Source organism: Ictalurus punctatus, chromosome 17, assembly GCF_001660625.3.
Source record: "Ictalurus punctatus breed USDA103 chromosome 17, Coco_2.0, whole genome shotgun sequence".
Taxonomy (NCBI): Eukaryota; Metazoa; Chordata; class Actinopteri; order Siluriformes; family Ictaluridae; genus Ictalurus; species Ictalurus punctatus.
The window spans coordinates 25,507,051-25,525,894 of record NC_030432.2 but is presented as its reverse complement, the minus strand read 5'-3'; the positions used below and the strand labels follow the sequence as shown (position 1 = coordinate 25,525,894).

Here is an 18,844-nt window from a genome sequence, read left to right as displayed (position 1 = left end):
TGATCTTGGTAATGTTAATGAGTCACATATGCATTATATGCATTGATCACATATACATTACAGCACAGTGAAATTATTTTCTTCGCATACCCCAGCATGTCAGGAAGTTGAGGTCAGAGTGCAGGGTCAGCCATGATACAGTGCCCCTGGAGCAGAGAGGGTTAAGGGCCCAACAGAGGCAGCTTGGCAGTGCTGGGGCTTGAATCCCAACCTTCCGATCAGTAACCCAGAGCCTGGCAGTGCTGGGGCTTGAACCCCCGACCTTCTGACACAGAGCCTTAACCACCAAGCCACCACTGCCCCTGTCGTAGATGGAGACTTTCTTACCGTTTCACCACTTGTCACTCTGACAACTAGAGTTACTGAGTGTTACATTAGCTACTTCGGCCATTCACAGAGGCAACATAACAGCTCGTTAGTTCATGTTTGGGCAATGATGAGAAGGACAAAGTTTGCCGAAGCATGCTATTTTACCCATTCTTGCAGGGTGAAGTTGTCAGAGTTACAGTTCATGATAACTCCCGGGAAATTGATTTAAATAACTAAGAGAAAAGTAACAAAGGAACTTCCTTGCACAGCACAGCGGGAGTATACACGTCCATCACACGAGCATGAGTGATCTGAACTACCTTACCCATGATGCATTTCGATAAGGATTATACTCAGATAGTTACTGATCTTTAAACCAATTTTTTTCTCTCACCTAACAGTATCCCCACTCTGGATGTTGATTAAAATTAATACCACTCCAGCACCTTACATGACTGAGATAAACTACATCAACAACACATTAACAAGGACATTACTATAGGTTCACAGTGTTAATAGAACACAGAAGACATTCAACATATTGTCTACCCATATGCCCTTTGCTCTTTTTGTACCACACTGTATCACCGACCTTGTAGTGCACCCTCAACACTCTCTTATAGTACTGCTTTTTAGCGCACTCCAAAGATTGGCCTAAGGCATCCATTGTGATTTCATATGCCAACTCCAGCCTTCCCCTCATCTGAGCCACATACTGCAGAGGTGTTTGAGTTGATGTGTCATTGGGGGGCATTCCTGCAACTAGATCAATGGGCTCTGTTAGCTCTGTTAGCTCCCGGCCAAAAAACATCATGTTTGGGGTAAATCCAGTTGAACTGTGCTTGTTCGCTCGGTAAGCCATTACAGCATAAGGTACCATAAGGTGCTCCATAACGGCAGACCCATTCAGCAACGATAACTTCCACTACGGTGACAGCTTGATCTTAGGGCAGGGGGTATGCGTCCACCTGCTTGGTAAAATAATCTTGCACCACTAGTATATAATGACTGAAAAGTTCTGTCTCGTTCATGGGCCCCATCAAATCAACAGCGATCCTCTCCACTGGAACACCTACCTGTATGGTACCCAAAGATGCTTGAGGCCTCTTTGATGGTCGAGCCATGGCTAGACAGCTGACACAGGTACGACACCAGAGTGAAACATCTTCTCGCATCTTGTACCAATAATACCTTGTCTGCAGTCATGACAATGCCCGTTCTACACCAAAGTGTCCACCCACCGCCCCCTTGTGCATCTGTTGCATGACATCTTTTTGGAACACCTGAGGGAGAGTGATCTGTGGATAAAACTTGGACCTTCCATCATGTAGAAGCTTCGTACCAGAATGTGATACTTTAGGTAGCGTCTCTGCTAGAGTAGGCCTTTGTTGCTGGCCCATAGGGTGACACATCTTCCCAGGAGGGTCCTCTTCACCTCTCTCCATCCACCTTCTAATGGAAGAAATATCAGGGTCAGCCACTTGGGCAGAGCACAGTTTCTCAGTGGTCCATCCAACAAATTGAGCAGCACTTGTTGTGAGGGCATGTTGCACTACCTCTACTAGGAAGGACCATGGCGTAACCATTCCAGGTGCATTATTTTCAGGTCCACTGACAAAGTCGCACTGGATGGCCCTGTGTTGGATCTGGGGGCAACTCAAGAGGGGTTCTTTAAGGTTGCATGGGCAAGTTGGAAGGCATGGCCCTCAGGACAGCATGTCCACATTTCTGTGATAGCGCCCAGGATGATGCTCCACTAGCATGTCAAGCCTCTGGGCTAACTGTCCTTCTGGTTCCTTCATCCTTATTAGCCACTGCAGACTGCTATGGTCTGTGCACACTGTGAAATGTTTGCCCAGCGGTTACTGATGGAACTGTGCTGTGAACTCCACCACCGCCAGCAGCTCTCTCAGAGTAGTACAGTAATTCTGTTGGTGTCAAACTCCGACTTCCATATGCCAGTGCACTTTCCTCTCCCTGTTGGAGTTGGGACAACACAGCCCCAATTCTGAAGTTGCTGGAGTCCCTGTTGAGAATGAGATCTCTACTGTCCATAGGATAGCCCAGAACAGAGGCAGTGGTGAGTAGCTCCTTTAGCTTGTTGAAGGCCTGCTGACTCTCTGGGGTCCAATGGGATCGAGCATGTTTCCTTTGGAGGTTGTGAAGAGGATTGGCCACTGAGGAAAAGTCTTGGACAAGTCAGTGCTATTAGGACTTCCAGACATCATTAAGTCATTACTCAATTTTCTGCACTTTCTGGGGGTCAATGGTAATACCCCGCTCTGAGTCGATGTGTCACAGATAGGCCACCTGGTGGCAGACGAGACAACACTTGGTGGAATTCAGTTTTAGATTGGCTTGGCGCAGTCTCTCGAATACTCATGCTAGTCATTGAAGCATTTCCTTCACGTCTTTCCCCAGCACAGTGAGGTTGTCTAAGTAGACTACGCAGATCTCCCACTGCTAGGAGATCCAGCTAAGACACGATCCATTAAGCACTGGAATATTGTCAGAGCATTGCAGAGGATGAAGGGCATCACATTCCATTCAACAGGCCCTTCTTACTGCAGAATGCGATGGCCTGCTTGTTCCAAAAATGTATGCCCCAGGATGGCTTCAGTGCCCTCAGATATATCTGCTACGATGAATTTGACACTGACGGGTTCCAACTTGTATTGGAACGTCCACTTCCCCAAGAACATCAACATTTCTAAGGCTTATAACTTGCAGTACGGTCAATAGCTTGAGTGGTGGTCTTACATCTGCCTTAATGGTCTCGCAGCAATGTCGGGGTAACACACTCCTCCTGGCCCCGCAGTCGAGAAGAGCACATACACCTCCATTTCATACAGCATTGTGTGTATACACATCTCAGGCCCACTCCCCTTGACTTGGAGAACCATGTAGGCAAGTTGGATTTCTAAAGCCTGGGGTGGTGCTGGGTCTACATGATTCAGGGTTATGCAGTGTGAGGGATTAGCTCGGGGAAGGGCGGCGTACAGACCCACAGGAGACAGAAGAACGTTCAAAACGGTGATTTATTGGTGCAAGGGTGAGGTGAGTGGGTTGTGAGGGGATGAGTGTGGGGTTTTGTGGAGGCGTGACTGCCGGTGTAGCCTACTCGTGGCGGAGGCAGGACTCCCGAGACGGGGGCGGGGGTTTTCCTGGGCCGGCGTCCTCCGTAGGTGTAACTCTCACCACCCGGCGATCTCGTCCGCGCTTGCACCTTTTGTAGAGGGAGAGAGAGAGAGAGAGAGATTAGCGTGGGGCGTGAGGTTACCGTCGTGATTGGTGATTGCGAGTCGCTATGCCGCTGAAAACACGCACGGAGTCCGTCTTGTCGCTACGATATTCTCCTCTCTCGTACGGCCGGAAGCACGCCCTTTTATCCTCTTCCGCCGTCGCCTGAGTGGTGGAATTTCTCCGTCGGGTCCGCCAATCGCTGGCCGGTGTCGCGTCAGTCCCGCCCTGCCGCGGCGGTCCTTCCGGCTGGCGGAATGTTCGGCAGGAAGCTGCCCACGTCGTGCCGGTGCGGCAGTTGGAGAAGGAGCGATTTCCTTCTTGTGTGCGCCGGCTCTCTGCCCGTCGCGACAGCAGCCTGGGCGAAACCCCGCAGTTAGTATATTTTAACTCTGCACCGAAGAAAGCAATATATTATTCTGCGGTCAGGATTCCCTCAGAAGACAAAAGGCTTCAAGGTGGCCAGGTTTGTTGAAGCCAGACTTCCTGGTGGGGAGCAAGTGGAGGACTGTGTAAAAGTTCCCTATAGAGAAGCAAACTGCTGCTCTACAGTGGAAGATTATTCACGGGGTGACAGCTATGGACACCTGAATCCAGCAGTGGGTGGACTGTGTAGGATTTGTGGGATGATAGAGAATTTAGAGCATTTGTTTTTGAAATTCAAAAGATTGAAAGGTCTTTTTGATCTTCTTAAGAGATGGGTTCAAGCATTTGATGAGGAATTCTCAGAAGGAGTTTTTATTTGGGGTGTGATGTATAGATTCGTAATCAGAAGGAAAGCATGATTGATAAACTACTTGACAGAAACAGCGACATTAGCAATTTGGAAGATGAGAAAGAATGAAGGGCTGCAACGTTTTAATACTGATGCTGCATTAATGTTCAAGAATCCAGTAGCTGGAAGGTTAAATATGTAATGTGTATATTATAATCTTATTTTAAAAATGAGAGGTGTTTTAATGATATTTGGTGTGTCAACAATGTTTTGTGTGCAACTGATGAGGGTCGGTTGGTTCTCAATTTTTTATTTTATCAATGAATATTTGATTAAATTGTTGTGACAAATGTTTTTATGTTGTAAATAATAGTTTTGCTAAAACCTCTCTCTCTGTCTCTTTGTCTCTCTCTCTGTATCTCTCTCTCTCTCTCTTTGTGTAGGAGAGTCTAAGGAGAAAGCAGCAAGAAAGAGATTATATTAAGTCTGAAATGTGGCGACAATACAAAATACTACTACACAAACATCAAAAACAACAACAACATCAGCAACAGCAGAACTCCCCAGGGTTGTATCGACAAGACCTGGTCATCACTGATAATCTGGCTCTGGACAAACAGGTGAGGGTGTTACGCCAAAACAGAGGAATATATTCAAAAACTGTGATGTGACTCGTCTTTAAACGTGAGGATCTGATTTAGACTCGACTTTCACTTGAGAGATGTTGACTTGGACTCGACTCTCGACTTTTCACTCATGACCTGACCTTCTATCAATGTTTTTTTTTTCAGAACTTTCACATCAACCATCCACATGATCACAAGGTTCATCCTCCCTCACCCAACCTGCAGAAGAGTAAAGTCCCTAATCCCTTGCCCTCAAAAGTCAAGTGCTGCTATTCTGCTCAGCCTCAGAAGCAGCATCAACACAGAAGATCTCCCTCTAGCCCACTCCCCATGCCTCAGATCTGCGTCTCACTGAAGGATGAAATTACCAGAAAACTGAGACACAAAAGCCCAGATTCAGCAAAGTGCAATTTGAGGAATTACAATTCAGGGAACGCTGATTCGGCTCATGAAAGTCGCTCGGCCTCGCACTCGCCCTGCCGGAAAGGAGAACGAGATGAAGATGGGAACCGCTTGCGAAAAGGTATGCTGAGAATGTTCAACAGTCAGGAGTGCTTGGTGAAATTTGGACGAATCGATTTAGCTAGTTCCGCTCCTGAATGCTCACTTAGACAAATGATGGGCACTCGAGAGCGCCGCTTGTATTCCGCGTCTGGTGGAAACTTCCTTGGTGTTCCTCAGCACCATTTCCTGCCATCTATGAACTATTTGGAGGAAAAGGAAAACAATAATAGAGGCAGGCACTATTCTTCACAAAATGATATGGACTCGATATGGCCTGATGCTCCACAGAAAATTAAACATGGTATTGTTAAATTAGTGAAAGCGGTTGCTAGCAACATGGGCCTTTCTCCTCGTGCATCACCCCATCATAGTCCAGCTTCTTCTAGATCTGCCTCTCCAAGCAGCGACAGCCCTACACCTTCCTCTCCCTACGGTTCGCCCTTTAGTCCGTCTGTAGAATGGCCTGATAGATTTAGTTAAGCACACACATTTCCCTGTGTTTTCTGTGTAAATAACACAATTTTCTCAAGACTATGTTGACATTAATACTTGGATATAGTTACCTGGTAGCATCTTTTTCTTGAAAAAATAAACAAACAAACAAAAACTTCCAAATGGCGTATTTATTTGTTGGCCTAGCCAGTTTTTTGGTCAGTTTTTACTAGATTGATGTAGATACTTTCATACTTTCAGTTTTCTTAATAAGAGTTTCCCAGAATGCTAACATCATTGCTAACACTGCTTAGCTTCACCAATGTGCTTATTGTACACTTTCTAACCTTTTATCACAATTTAGACTGTAATCACTGTTTCATACACTGGCCAATGTTAACACCTGATGAATTAATATATATATATATATATTTAATTATTACTATTTCAGAAGAAGGAACACTGCTATATCAATCACATCAGAACAGGGTTTGGGATTATTTTCATTTATTCTGGGAGTGATATGTACAAGTCATTGTATGTTTACTATTTTGTGTTTTTTAAATTTATTTTCTAGAACCAGTTTTGTATGATATTTTTAAATGCAACTACTAACTGAATTTGTATTTGGACTACGATGCTGTATTATTCACCGTTGAATTGTGCTGAACTTAAATATGAATAAAGTGTTCGTTGAAAAAAATATCATTATTTCTGAATGGGTAAAATGCACGTTGCAGCTCAGACTCCCCGCAGTGACGCGTTCTTCAGAAGCTAACGAAATCCACACTAAACCAGTTCGACTTTAGTTTTTAGACTGAAATGATGCCAGACATTCCTGTCTAATCACTACTTTCTCTTTGCCTCCACCTTTACATTCCCTCCATACCTACCTGCTCTCAGTGCGGTACAAACATCCCAACAACTACACAGTAAAAAACTGTCTCCAACTTAAAACATCTTTTTTTAAAAGTTAACTTCGATTACCATTTTTAGTTTTCAGAACAAGCTTTAAATGTTGACCAAACATAAACTTTCACGCATAACTTAAACAGAAGCTGATGAATTAAATTCTATTGTAAATTTTATTGTAGCCTTTATAACTAAAAAAACTGAAATTAGTTACTAAAACAGTTTAGGTTGGACTCACAAACACCAACTCCATCTCAGGTGGGCCAGTAACTGTAAAGTTGGGTTGCTTGACCATTTTTAATTTTTCGATTAAGTGATTGCCGCTATGTATTGGCATTGGAAAACCACCAGTTTGTTATTATTATTATTATGATGATTATTATTATTATTATTATTATTATTACTATTATTTTACTTGGTTTAACTATGACGGCCATCTTTGGGTCATGGCACACAACAAATTTTGGTTATACTGTACAGCTGTTTACGGAAACCTCATTGTCACAGCTCAGTCAGATCAGAACTCAAATTACCAAGATGCAACACTCACTTCTCATGCACGCATGCGCTCACCATCCCCGGAGTTCTGATCAGACACACCTGGCACTAATCACACACTCTCACCGCTAGTACTTAGAGATGTCATTCACCCAGAATCTATGCGAAGTATACGTTCAGTCAACTTGTTTCTCTGCGTTACCTAGCCGTTCTAGTTAGTTTGTCTTCTCGTGATCCTCGACCCTTGTTTCTGGTTTCGACTACGCTCTCCGTCTGACCCCATTTGTGTTGTTCGTCTGATCGCTTGACCATTGCCTGTCTTACGACTACGTTTCTTGTACTCCCGATACCGACGCTCTACACCTGCTGCCCGCTCCTGCTTCCGTGCTGATTCGAGGTTCGTGACAGAATACTTCGCATTCCAATGGAAGCAGCAGGAGATCCCTGTTGGCCGCAAGCCATTGAGGGACATGGCCGGATGATTAGTGACCATGATCACCGTCTCGCAAACCTGACTGAGCAGGTAGCTTGGCTAAACCAAGCCGCGCAGGTTTCTACGGCACCGACCACACGCTTACCTCCCACTCTAGCGCCGGAGAAGTACGATGGAGATCCGGCACGCTGCCGAGGTTTTTTACTCCAGTGCTCCCTGTTTTTTTCCATGTACCCAGGCATGACGGAGAATCGGAAAATACTCCACTTCATAGAACTCTTAACCGGGAGAGCTCTCCTCTGGGCCACTGCAGAATGGGAACAGGAAGGGAATGTCATCAGCATGTATGATCAGCTGACATCACGTTTCCGCACTGTATTCGATCATTCTCCAGACAACCGGGAGACTGGGGAGGAATTATTACCCTTGATGCAGGGATCACGTTGCGTGGCGGATTACGCTCTTGAATTTCGTACTGTGGCCGCTAGGAGTGGATGGAATCAACACGCTCTAAAGACTATGTTTCGCCGGGGATTAAATGCCGACATCGTAACGGAGCTGGCGTGCTGCGATGATCAGCTGACTCTCGACTCACTCATCAACGTAGCTATACGCCTGGATTGTCTACTACGAAGCCGCCGCTCCTTACGCAACAAGGCAGAAGCACCAGCATCTGAGAACCCTAGCGCCCCGTCCTCTCGTCCTCTCAGCACCCCCCGCCGTGTCCAAGCCATTGATGGAGCCCCCATTGGAGATGGTTTAATCACCCACTGCACCGAACATATTAACCTCCGCACCAGCGCTCTTCATCAGGAGAAAATTACATTGTGACAGCTTGGCATCCAGTGGTTCTCGGTCTTCCTTGGCTCGAACATCACAACCCACAAATTTCATGGAATCAAAGGGAGATCACTCGCTGGTCAGCTCACTGCATCAATCACTGTCTCCAAGTCCCTGTGATCTCCTTAGCATCCACATCCGTTGAGAGCCCGGACAAGGCGGACAAAGTTCTGATCCCCAGTGTTTACCACGACCTCATTGAAGTATTCAGTAAGAAGAAGGCTAGTGGACTACCTCCTCATCGAGATTACGACTGCGCAATCGATTTGCTTCCAGGCACTACAGCACCACGAGGGAGAGTCTATCCGTTAACGGTAACTGAACAAAAAGCCATGGAGGAGTACATTCAGGAAGTGTTGCACCAAGGTTATATACGACCATCTACTTCTCCAGCATCCGCGGGGTTTTTCTTCGTAGAGAAGAAGGGAGGAGGTTTACGACCATGCATCGACTACCGAGGACTAAACCGGCGTTGCGTCAAGTACCGTTACCCACTACCTCTAGTACCAGCCACTCTGGAACAAATACGCACTGCCACCATCTTCACGAAACTGGACTTACGCAGTGCATACAACTTGGTTCGGATTCGAGAAGGAGATGAATGGAAGACTGGGTTCAGCACAACTTCAGGTCACTATGAGTATCAGGTCATGCCGTATGGGCTTTCTAATGCTCCCTCGGTCTTCCAATGTCTAATTAACAACATGTTACGTGACATGTTCACCACGTCCGTCAAGTTCTACAACGAATGCTCTGTCATCAGTTATATGTTAAAGCCGAGAAATGCGAATTTCATAGAACCACCATTGCATTTCTGGGATATGTCATCAGCCCCGAGGGGATCTCCATGGACCAAGAAAAGGTCCAGGCAGTAGTAAACTGGCCCCCACCCATGACGATCAAGGAACTTCAGAGGTTTCTGGGGTTTGCAAACTTCTACAGAAGGTTTATTAGAAATTTCAGTGCCATTGCCAACCCCCTCACGTCCCTGCTAAAGGGGAAACCCAAACGTCTATCATGGAATCCAACCGCCCAAACCGCCTTCGACACGCTCAAGAAAGCCTTCACTACTGCACCCATCATCAAACATCCGGACCCATCCAGATCGTTTATAGTGGAGGTGGACGCGTCAGAGATTGGGGTAGGAGCCATTTTATCCCAGCAATTCGGAGAGAAGCCAAAGCTCCATCCGGTGGCGTTCTTCTCGCGAAAGATTTCCCCCGCTGAGAGAAACTACGATGTGGGAAATCGTGAACTCTTAGCAGTTAAGTTAGCGCTGGAGGAGTGGAGACACTGGTTAGAGGGGGCTACACATCCCTTTGTCATCTTCACAGACCATAAGAACCTGGAGTACCTTCGCACTGCAAAGCGACTCACACCCCACCAGGCCCAATGGGCCCTGTTCTTTACCAGGTTTCACTTCACGTTATCCTACAGACCAGGGCCCAAGAACATAAAAGCTGATGCCCTGTCTCGTCTCGACCACACAGAACGTGTCAACGAGCATGAAGAGTATATCATCCATCCTTCATGTATTATCAATGCGCTAGAGTGGGATCTGGACTAGGAGCTAGAGCAGATTCCCCAGTTACAAGTACCCGTAAAGTGTCCCCCTAACAAACTATTTGTACCCGAAGAGTACCGCCAAGAACTCATCATCTGGGCACACATGGTACTCAGTACAGGGCATCCAGGGGCACAGCGCACACACCATCTCCTAAAAGAGAAGTACTGGTGGTCCAATATGGAGGGAGATATACACAAGGTGGTGGCATCCTGTTCATCTTGCGCACAGAATAAGGTACCTCGGACCCTCCCAGCCGGGAGGCTCAAGCCCTTACCCATACCCGAACGCCCATGGTCACACATATCCGTAGACTTCGTAACGGATTTGCCAAGATCCCAAGGAAATACCACAGTTCTAGTCACAGTGGACCAGTTTTCCAAGTCCGTATGTTTTATTCCATTACCTGCTCTCCCTTCGTGACAGCCGAACTTCTATTCCAGCATGTTTTTAGATATTTCGGCATTCCGGAGGAGATTGTCAGTGACAGGGGCCCGCAGTTTACTTCCAGAGTGTGGTCCAGCTTCATGACTAAGATGGGAGTAACAGTGAATCTCACCTCCGGATATCACCCACAAGCCAATGGACAAGTTGAACGAATCAATCAGGAACTAGGGCGATTCCTCCGTACTTTCTGTGCCAATAACCCAGAGGATTGGAGCAAGTTTTTGCCATGGGCCGAGTACGCCCAGAACTCACTACGTCATTTGGCTACCAATCTCACTCCTTTCCAGTGCGTACTAGGTTACCAACCTGCACTGTTCCTGTGGAACGCGACTCCCACCGCAGCTCCTGCCGTTGACCAATGGTTTGAACGTAGCGAGCGTGTCTGGGCTGACATCCACCGATGCCTGAAGGAGTCCACAGACACATACAAGCGCAAAGCAGATCGCCACCGCAAAGAACACCCTAATTACCAACCAGGCGATAGGGTGTGGTTGTCCACAAAGGACTTAAGACAAGCTCATAGCTGTAAAAAACTAATGCCAAGATACACTGGACCATTCAAGATCCTCAAGCGAGTCAATGAAATCACTTACTGTCTGGAACTGCCACGACACAGCCGCATCTCCCCCTCATTCCACGTATCATGTCTCAAACCTGTTATCAACGGTCCATTAGCCACATAAGTACCATCTGAAACTCCTCCGACCCCTCTGGAAATTGATGGACAACCGGCTTACCGTGTCAAGAACATCCTTGGCGATGCTAGAAAAATCTATTTCTCCACCTTAATAGGAGACAACAAAAACAATTCTAGATTCCTTTTCAACACAGTAGCAAAATTAACTAGGAATAAAACCACTACAGAGAGAAACACTCAGTCATTACATAGCAGTGAAGATTTCATGAAATTTTTCATGATAAGGTTGAAAATATTAGACGTGAAATACAGGCCATTAAATTAAAACCGGACAGTACTGTAACAAACCCGTTACATGACAGTGTAGCAATATCAGATCAAAGTTTAGAGTGTTTTGCTCCGCTTAGAGAGACCGAACTAGCTACATTAATCTCTTCAGCCAATTCATCAACTTGCATACTAGATCCCGTACCTACATGTTTGTTTAAACAGATTGGTCCAGTAGTAATTGAACCACTTTTAAATATAATCAATTCTTCCCTAAGTACTGGCTGTGTACCTAAATCACTTAAATTAGCAGTTATTAAACCCTTGATTAAAAAACCTGATCTTGACCCATCTCAATTGTCCAACTATAGACCAATATCAAATCTCCCCTTCATCTCTAAGATTTTAGAAAAGGTTGTAGCAAAGCAGTTATGCTCGTACTTAGATAGGAATAACATTCATGAAATGTGTCAGTCAGGATTTAGACCTCATCATAGCACAGAGACAGCGTTAGTTAAAGTAGTAAATGACCTTCTACTGACCTCTGATCAGGGTTGTGTCTCGCTGCTTGTGTTACTCGACCTTAGTGCAGCTTTTGATACTATAGATCACACTATTCTCCTTGATAGATTAGAAAATGTTGGTATTAAGGGAACAGTCCTCTCCTGGCTCAGGTCTTATCTCACCGATCGTTATCAGTTCGTAGATGTAAATGGTGAATTCTCCATGCGTACTGAGGTTACTTTTGGAATTCCACAAGGTTCTGTTTTAGGCCCACTGCTCTTTACTTTATATATGCTACCCCTAGGTCAAATTATTCGTAAACATGGAATTAGCTTCCACTCTTATGCTGATGATACACAGCTGTATGTTTCAGCGAAGCCAGAGGACAGACAACAGCTTATTAAAGTTAAGGATTGTGTAAAGGACATTAGACATTGGATGTTAACTAACTTCCTTCTACTTAATTCTGATAAAACAAAAATAATTTTATTAGGCCCACGTGTAGCTAGAAGTAATCTTTCTGATCACATGGTTACTCTGGAGGGTCTTTCTGTTTCATCATGTACAGCAGTTAAAGACCTTGGAGTGATTATTGACTCCAGCCTATCATTTGATGCTCATGTAGATAATATTACTAGGATAGCCTTCTTTCATCTCAGAAATATTTCTAAAATAAGAAACATATTGTCACTACATGATGCGGAAATACTAGTTCATGCTTTCGTCACCTCTAGATTAGATTACTGTAATGCCATACTGTCTGGATGTTCCAGTAGGAATATAAATAAGCTCCAGTTAGTCCAGAATGCAGCTGCTAGAGTCCTAACTAGAACTAGAAGGTACGACCATATCACACCGATATTATCAGTACTGCATTGGCTCCCAGTAAAATCTTGAATTAACTATAAAATACTTTTATTAACCTATAAAGCACTAAATGGTCTCGCGCCACAATATCTAAGCGACCTTTTGGTTTTCTATGATCCGCCACGCCTACTTAGATCAAAAGATGCAGGCTATCTGACGGTACCTCGAATAGTGAAGGCTACAGCAGGGGGAAGAGCTTTCTCTTATAGAGCCCCACAGTTATGGAACAGTCTTCCTATTAGTGTTCGGGACTCAGACACAGTCTCAGTGTTTAAGTCTAGGCTTAAAACGTATTTGTTTACTCAAGCCTACCCTGACTAGATTCTGTTCTACTACTTCGCAGTCATAATTATCTTTTTTCACCCTCTCTCCTTTCGCCGAGCCCCACACGAATTTATGGAGATACTAGATGTAGCTGCTCCCAAACTTATTCTTCTGGTCAGATTAAAACGTACGCTTCAACTGATGTTTGTCGTTTCTTTAATTGCATTCCTTCACAACTTAAGTGCATTCAATCACCGTCAGACACCATCAAACACCATCAAACACCATCAAACACCGTCAAACAACGTGAAAAACTGAAATAAAGTGCATAACACATTCTCACATGAGCATATTGTACATAAGCATGTTCTTAAGAGTCCATGAGTATTCATTCATCTTGCTCACATATTAAACTAGCATTAATGGCCCTAGGAAACATTGCGCTATTACATTGCAATACAAACATGAAATGCACAACATCACAAACATGAAATGCACAACATCACAAACTAACATACCGTGTGCGCCTTCCGACCAGAAATCTAGGAGTTGCTGTAACGCTTTACTGTTTAATTATTCTCTTCTTTAGCATCTAACTCCGTGTACAGCGTAGCACCAACAAACTGCATGCACATTTTGCACTGCTATTAGTTAGGCTAATCACATGACCACAGTAACTTAAATTAAATGCAGCTCACCAGTTTAACCTGTAGGTGTCACTATTTCTGCAAGTCTTGTAAAACAAAACTCACATAGGCAAATTACTATTAATATTTACAGTGCATTATTGTAATAATAACATAACAAATAAATACTTTAAAGGCTTAAAGAAAGAAATGACACATACATGCTTTCAGCGACAGCTACACTGCCACCAAAATTACAAAGATTTATGTTAACCATATTCTGAATAAACTGAATAAATCGTGTAATTTTCCTATACATTTAGCAACTAATTTTTGATACTTGGTTTTGAACAGCTTAGTCTGAAAGTTTAATATTTCCTGTTTAATGTTTTAGGATACTAGTCTATGAACTATGTGGACGACTGTTAACAATTGACATGGCTTCATAGAAGAATGTCCTCAAAGAGGTGTCATCCAGTCTCCCTTTAGCCTGTGCCAGAAAAGAACTCATCACGCTCCTAACCGTCCGTATTTGGTGTTCCCAAATGCCTCCCATGTGGCTTGCTTCAGGCACATTCATCAGGAAGTCACATTGCTTTCTTGCAAGGTAAGTTGAAATCCTTTCCTTGTCAAGTTCCATTAGACCTCTCTCCAACTCATTCTTTGCTCCAAGGAAATTAGTACCTTGGTCAGATCGGATTTGTCTTACCGCTCCTCTAATTGCTATGAAGCATCTCAAAGCATTCAAAAATGCGTCTGTTGTGAGATCCTCCAACATTTCTAAGTGGATGGCCCTGCAGCTTAGACATGTGAACAACAGACCATACCGCTTGAATTCCTTTCGACCTTGTTTCGTGTTAAATGGCCCGAAACAGTCAATTCCGGTGTACAAGAATGGAGGAGATGGATCTACTCGGTCAACAGGCAAGTCTGCCATTCGCTGTTCTTCAGTCCGTCCACGCACCTTTCTGCAAGTGACACAACTCTTGATGTGCTTGGCCACTACCTTGCTTGCACCTATTATCCAATATCCGCTGGCTCTGAGCTCATTCAAGGTTTGACCTCGGCCTTGGTGCTGAGTCCTTTTGTGACAGTGGTCAAGTATAAGCTGTGTGACAATGCCTTCCTTAGGAAGGATAACTGGATGTTTCAACTCAACTGATGCGGAGGACATTCTCAACCTGCCACCAACCCTGAGCAATCCATTCTGAAAGATAGGGTCAAGTTGATACATCTTGTGAGTTTTTGGTAGCTTTGTGGATTCCTGACTAAACAATTTCAGCTCCTTTTCAAAGGCTTCTCTTTGTGCTGCTCTGATGAGCACAAGAGCGGCTCCTCTTCGTTCCTCTACACTAATGGGTCCAGACCTGTCTTTGTGTGCCAGTCTCTGAATCCGAGCAATAATGTTGAGGGTTGTATTCCAATCTGAGAGTCTTGACAGCCTATGGAGGAAGCTGTCTCTTTCAACAGCATCTGTTTTCAGGACTTTGACCTCTGGGTCACCTACAAGAAGCTCTGGGGATCTTTGGCTAAAAACAATTTCTTGTTCCCATAAGAACTTTGGTCCTCTGAGCCAATTTGATTCTATTAGGTCTGCCACCTTGAGACCCCTAGATGCGTGGTCGGCTGGATTCTGGCTTGTTTCGACGTAGAACCACTGACTAGGATCAGTAGTGTCTCTTATTTTCTGGACGCGATTTGCTACAAAAACATGAAAGCGTCGGGCGTCATTCTTGATGTACCCGAGCACCACCTGTGAATCAGTCCAGAAAAACTCCTGGTCTATCTTCAGCTCCAGCTCTTCTCTAAGGACACTACTCACAGCGGCAGAGACTGTAGCTGCAGTGAGCTCAAGGCGTGGAATGCTGACCACCCTTGTGGGTGCCACTCTGGCCTTACCCATGACTAATGCACAATGTACTTGTTCATCAGCAACAATCCTGATATAAGAACATTGCCCATAGCCATTGTTGCTGGCATCTGAAAAATGATGCAGCTCAATTTTTCGTATTGTGCTGAGGTGATCAGGAATGAAGCATCTTGGTATTTGAATTTTCTCAAGATTTTCCAGGTCATGGAGCCATGTTTCCCACTTTGGCTTCAGTTCAAGGGGAACATGTTCATCCCATCCTACACCTCGTTTGCACATCTCTTGCAGCACTCTTTTCCCAGTCAAGATGTAGGGAGAGAGAAATCCTAATGGGTCGTATACACTAGCTACCGTTGATAGGATTCCTCGCCGGGTGGCTGCCTTTTCATTGAGGACGACATTGAATGAGAACGCATCCGTCTCTATGCTCCACTTCACTCTCAGCACACTCTGCATTGGAAGCTCGCTGTAGTTCAGGTCCACATCCTTCACTGCACTTGCCCGTTCACTCTCTGGAATTGCATCCAAAACCTTTCTGTTGTTAGAGACAAATTTGTGTAAGCGCAGCTGTCCTTTACTAAAGACTTCCCGTGCTTCATTCACAAGCTGGTTGGCTCTTTGAACTGAATCGACACTGATTAGCCCATCATCCACATAGAAATTTTTCCGGATGAAGACTGCAGCCAATGGGTAATCATTCTCATATTTGCTGGCGAGGTATTTCATGCCATAGTTAGCACATCCAGGCGATGATGCTGCTCCAAATATGTGAACTCGCATCCGGTATTCTTTGGGCTCTCTTGCGGTGTTCCCATTTTCCCACCACAGGAACCTCAAGAAATCCCGATCTTCTGGGGTTACGTGGAAGCGGTGAAACATTTTCTCAACATCGCAATTAATCGCGATCTGATGCTGTCGAAATCTACACAGCACTCCAGTCAGAGTCTTTGTTAGATCAGGTCCTGTGAGGAGGTGGTCATTCAGAGAGGTGCCTTCACATTTGGCAGAGCAGTCAAATACGACCCTAATCTTCTTAGGCTTCCTAGGATGATACACCCCATGGTGCGGAATGTACCATGTGTTGCCTTCCTTTGTGGTGGCATTTGTTTCTTCTGCATCACCATCTCTAAAGACATTGTCCATGAATTTGATATAATCTTCCTTGTACTTTGGACTCTTTTCCATTTTTCCTTTTAAATGTTTCAATCTGACTGTAGCCAGCTGCTTGTTATTTGGAAGCTGAGGACGCTTTCTAAATGGTAGAGGCATCTCCAGATGTCCCTCTTCGTTATATTGAATTTTCCCATTCAAGAGATGCAGAAATTGAATGTCATCTTGGGATATTGTCCTTTCTCTTGGATTTGTGTCAAGAAAATCTCTCTCTAATGCTTTGATCACAGAGGCAGGTGTGATAGGTGGAAGTTCTTTCACAGAGATACGATGGCAGAACCCTTCGCCATCCCTTATGTCAGTGCAAGGCATTTTGGCTCCAACTATACTCCAGCCTAAATCTGTCTTGACTGCATAAGGTTCATACTCTTCCCCTGATATCACTGCTTTTGGTTTCAGAGCCCGTGCACAGTCATAGCCAATCAGAAGTCCTGCAGGACAGTTCAACAGATCTGGCATCTCTTCGGCTATGCTCAGAAGGTGAGTCCACCCTGCTGCTGTTTCACGAGTGGGAATGCTATTCTTCTCTAGTGGGATGTATTCTTGAGTGTATGCTGGAGGTAGCTCAATGTACTCTTGTAAATTGTACCCTCTCACCTTCAGTCCAACAACTCTGTGACAATTCAGTATTGAACTCTTGTCAGTCATTGTTGACAACTTCAGTTTGACAGGTTCTGTGTGCGCTTGAATTTTTCCACAGACATCATGGTCAATGAAGGTACTGGTACTCTGTGTGTCCAGTAATGCATACACTAAAGTCTCTGGACTATTCTTGGCCACACTAGAGAGCCACACTGGAACAATCATGGAAGTGCAATCACCATTGTCCATTCTCACGGTGCATAAGGCAATGGAAGAATTGTCCTTTTGTGGTAATGCTTCTAGCTTTTCTCCTACAGGGCGTTCTTCGTGAAGTGGAGATGGATGACTTTGTCTACAAATATTGCAAGTAGCCCTCTTTCTGCAATTTTTTGCAACATGTCCGACTCTGAGGCACCCGAAGCACATATTGTTGCTAATGACAAATTTTTTCTTTTCCTCTAGAGACATCGCTGCAAACTTTTCACATTTATAAATAAAGTGATTTTGTTGACAGCACACACAATCTATTTGTCTTTTGGTTTGAGTGGCAGGAGAGTTGGTTGTAGAACTTCCTGATGCACTTGAGTCCTTTGAAGTGAATCTTGATCTTTGAAACACCTTTGTTGACGTTGCTAGAGTGCTGGCTTTGAGACGCTTCTGTTCCTTTCCATTTTTCTCATCTGCTTGTTTTAATGCAAAAAGAGAAGAAACTGGATTGCAAGCAACACGTGCCTCTTCGGCTACAAAGTCTGAGAACTCCTTAAAGGCAGGATATGGCTTCCCTTCATCTAGTGCTTTAGTGACGTACCGGTTCCAGCGAGTTGTTGCCCAGTCAGGAAGTTTTTGTAACAGCTTTTGGTTTTCTTGACAATCATCTAAAACCTTTAGACCATGAACGTAAGGCATTGCATTCTTGCAGGAGATGAGGAAATCACTAAATTCCCTTAATTTCAGTGATTCCTTTGGTCCAATCTTGGGCCAGCTACTCAGCTTCCCCCTGAATGCTCTTTGAACTATGAAGGGGTGACCATAACGTTTGTTAAGGGCATCCCAAGCCTGCGTGTAGGCTTCCTCATCACTTCTATAAAATGTTCCTTCTAACACAGAAAGTGCTTCTCCACTGATGTATTTTTTCAAGAAATATAGTCTATGAGCTGGGTTTGTGCAACTTGTTTCGATTAAGGCCTTGAAGCAGGTACGCCATTCAGTGAATTTAAGTGGATCTCCTGTAAACATGAACGGCTCTGGTGCTGGAAGTCTAGTCATTGCCAGGGATTCTTTTAATGCTTGAACTAGCGAGGCTTCATTTGATTTTGGTTCTATTTTGCTTTCAGAACAAAAAGGGATTGAAAGGTCTTTGGGATTCTGGGTGCATGGAGTGCTGTTATGCTGCACTGGAAGCTGACTTGGAGACAAAGTGAAGATTTCTCTAGTTTCTCCTATTTCAGCATTCAATTTTAATTCCTCTTCAGCATATACATTGTATTCAGCTTCCATAGCCTCAAGATTCCTTTGTTCTTCCATCAGTTTTAACTTC

General features: G+C 44.5%; 1 protein-coding gene across 1 annotated transcript in view; it reads left to right on the top strand.

Annotated features, from left to right (window-relative positions):
* LOC108277507 (traf2 and NCK-interacting protein kinase) overlaps positions 1 to 6,539 on the top strand; it is a 21,867-nt gene extending 15,328 nt beyond the window's left edge. The window contains exons 15-16 of the mRNA XM_053687394.1: positions 4,708 to 4,884; positions 5,056 to 6,539. Of these exons, the coding sequence (XP_053543369.1) occupies positions 4,708 to 4,884; positions 5,056 to 5,874 (996 nt within the window). The 3' untranslated portion in view covers positions 5,875 to 6,539. The remainder of the gene's footprint in view (positions 1 to 4,707; positions 4,885 to 5,055) is intronic.
* The last annotated feature ends 12,305 nt before the right edge of the window (positions 6,540 to 18,844 follow it).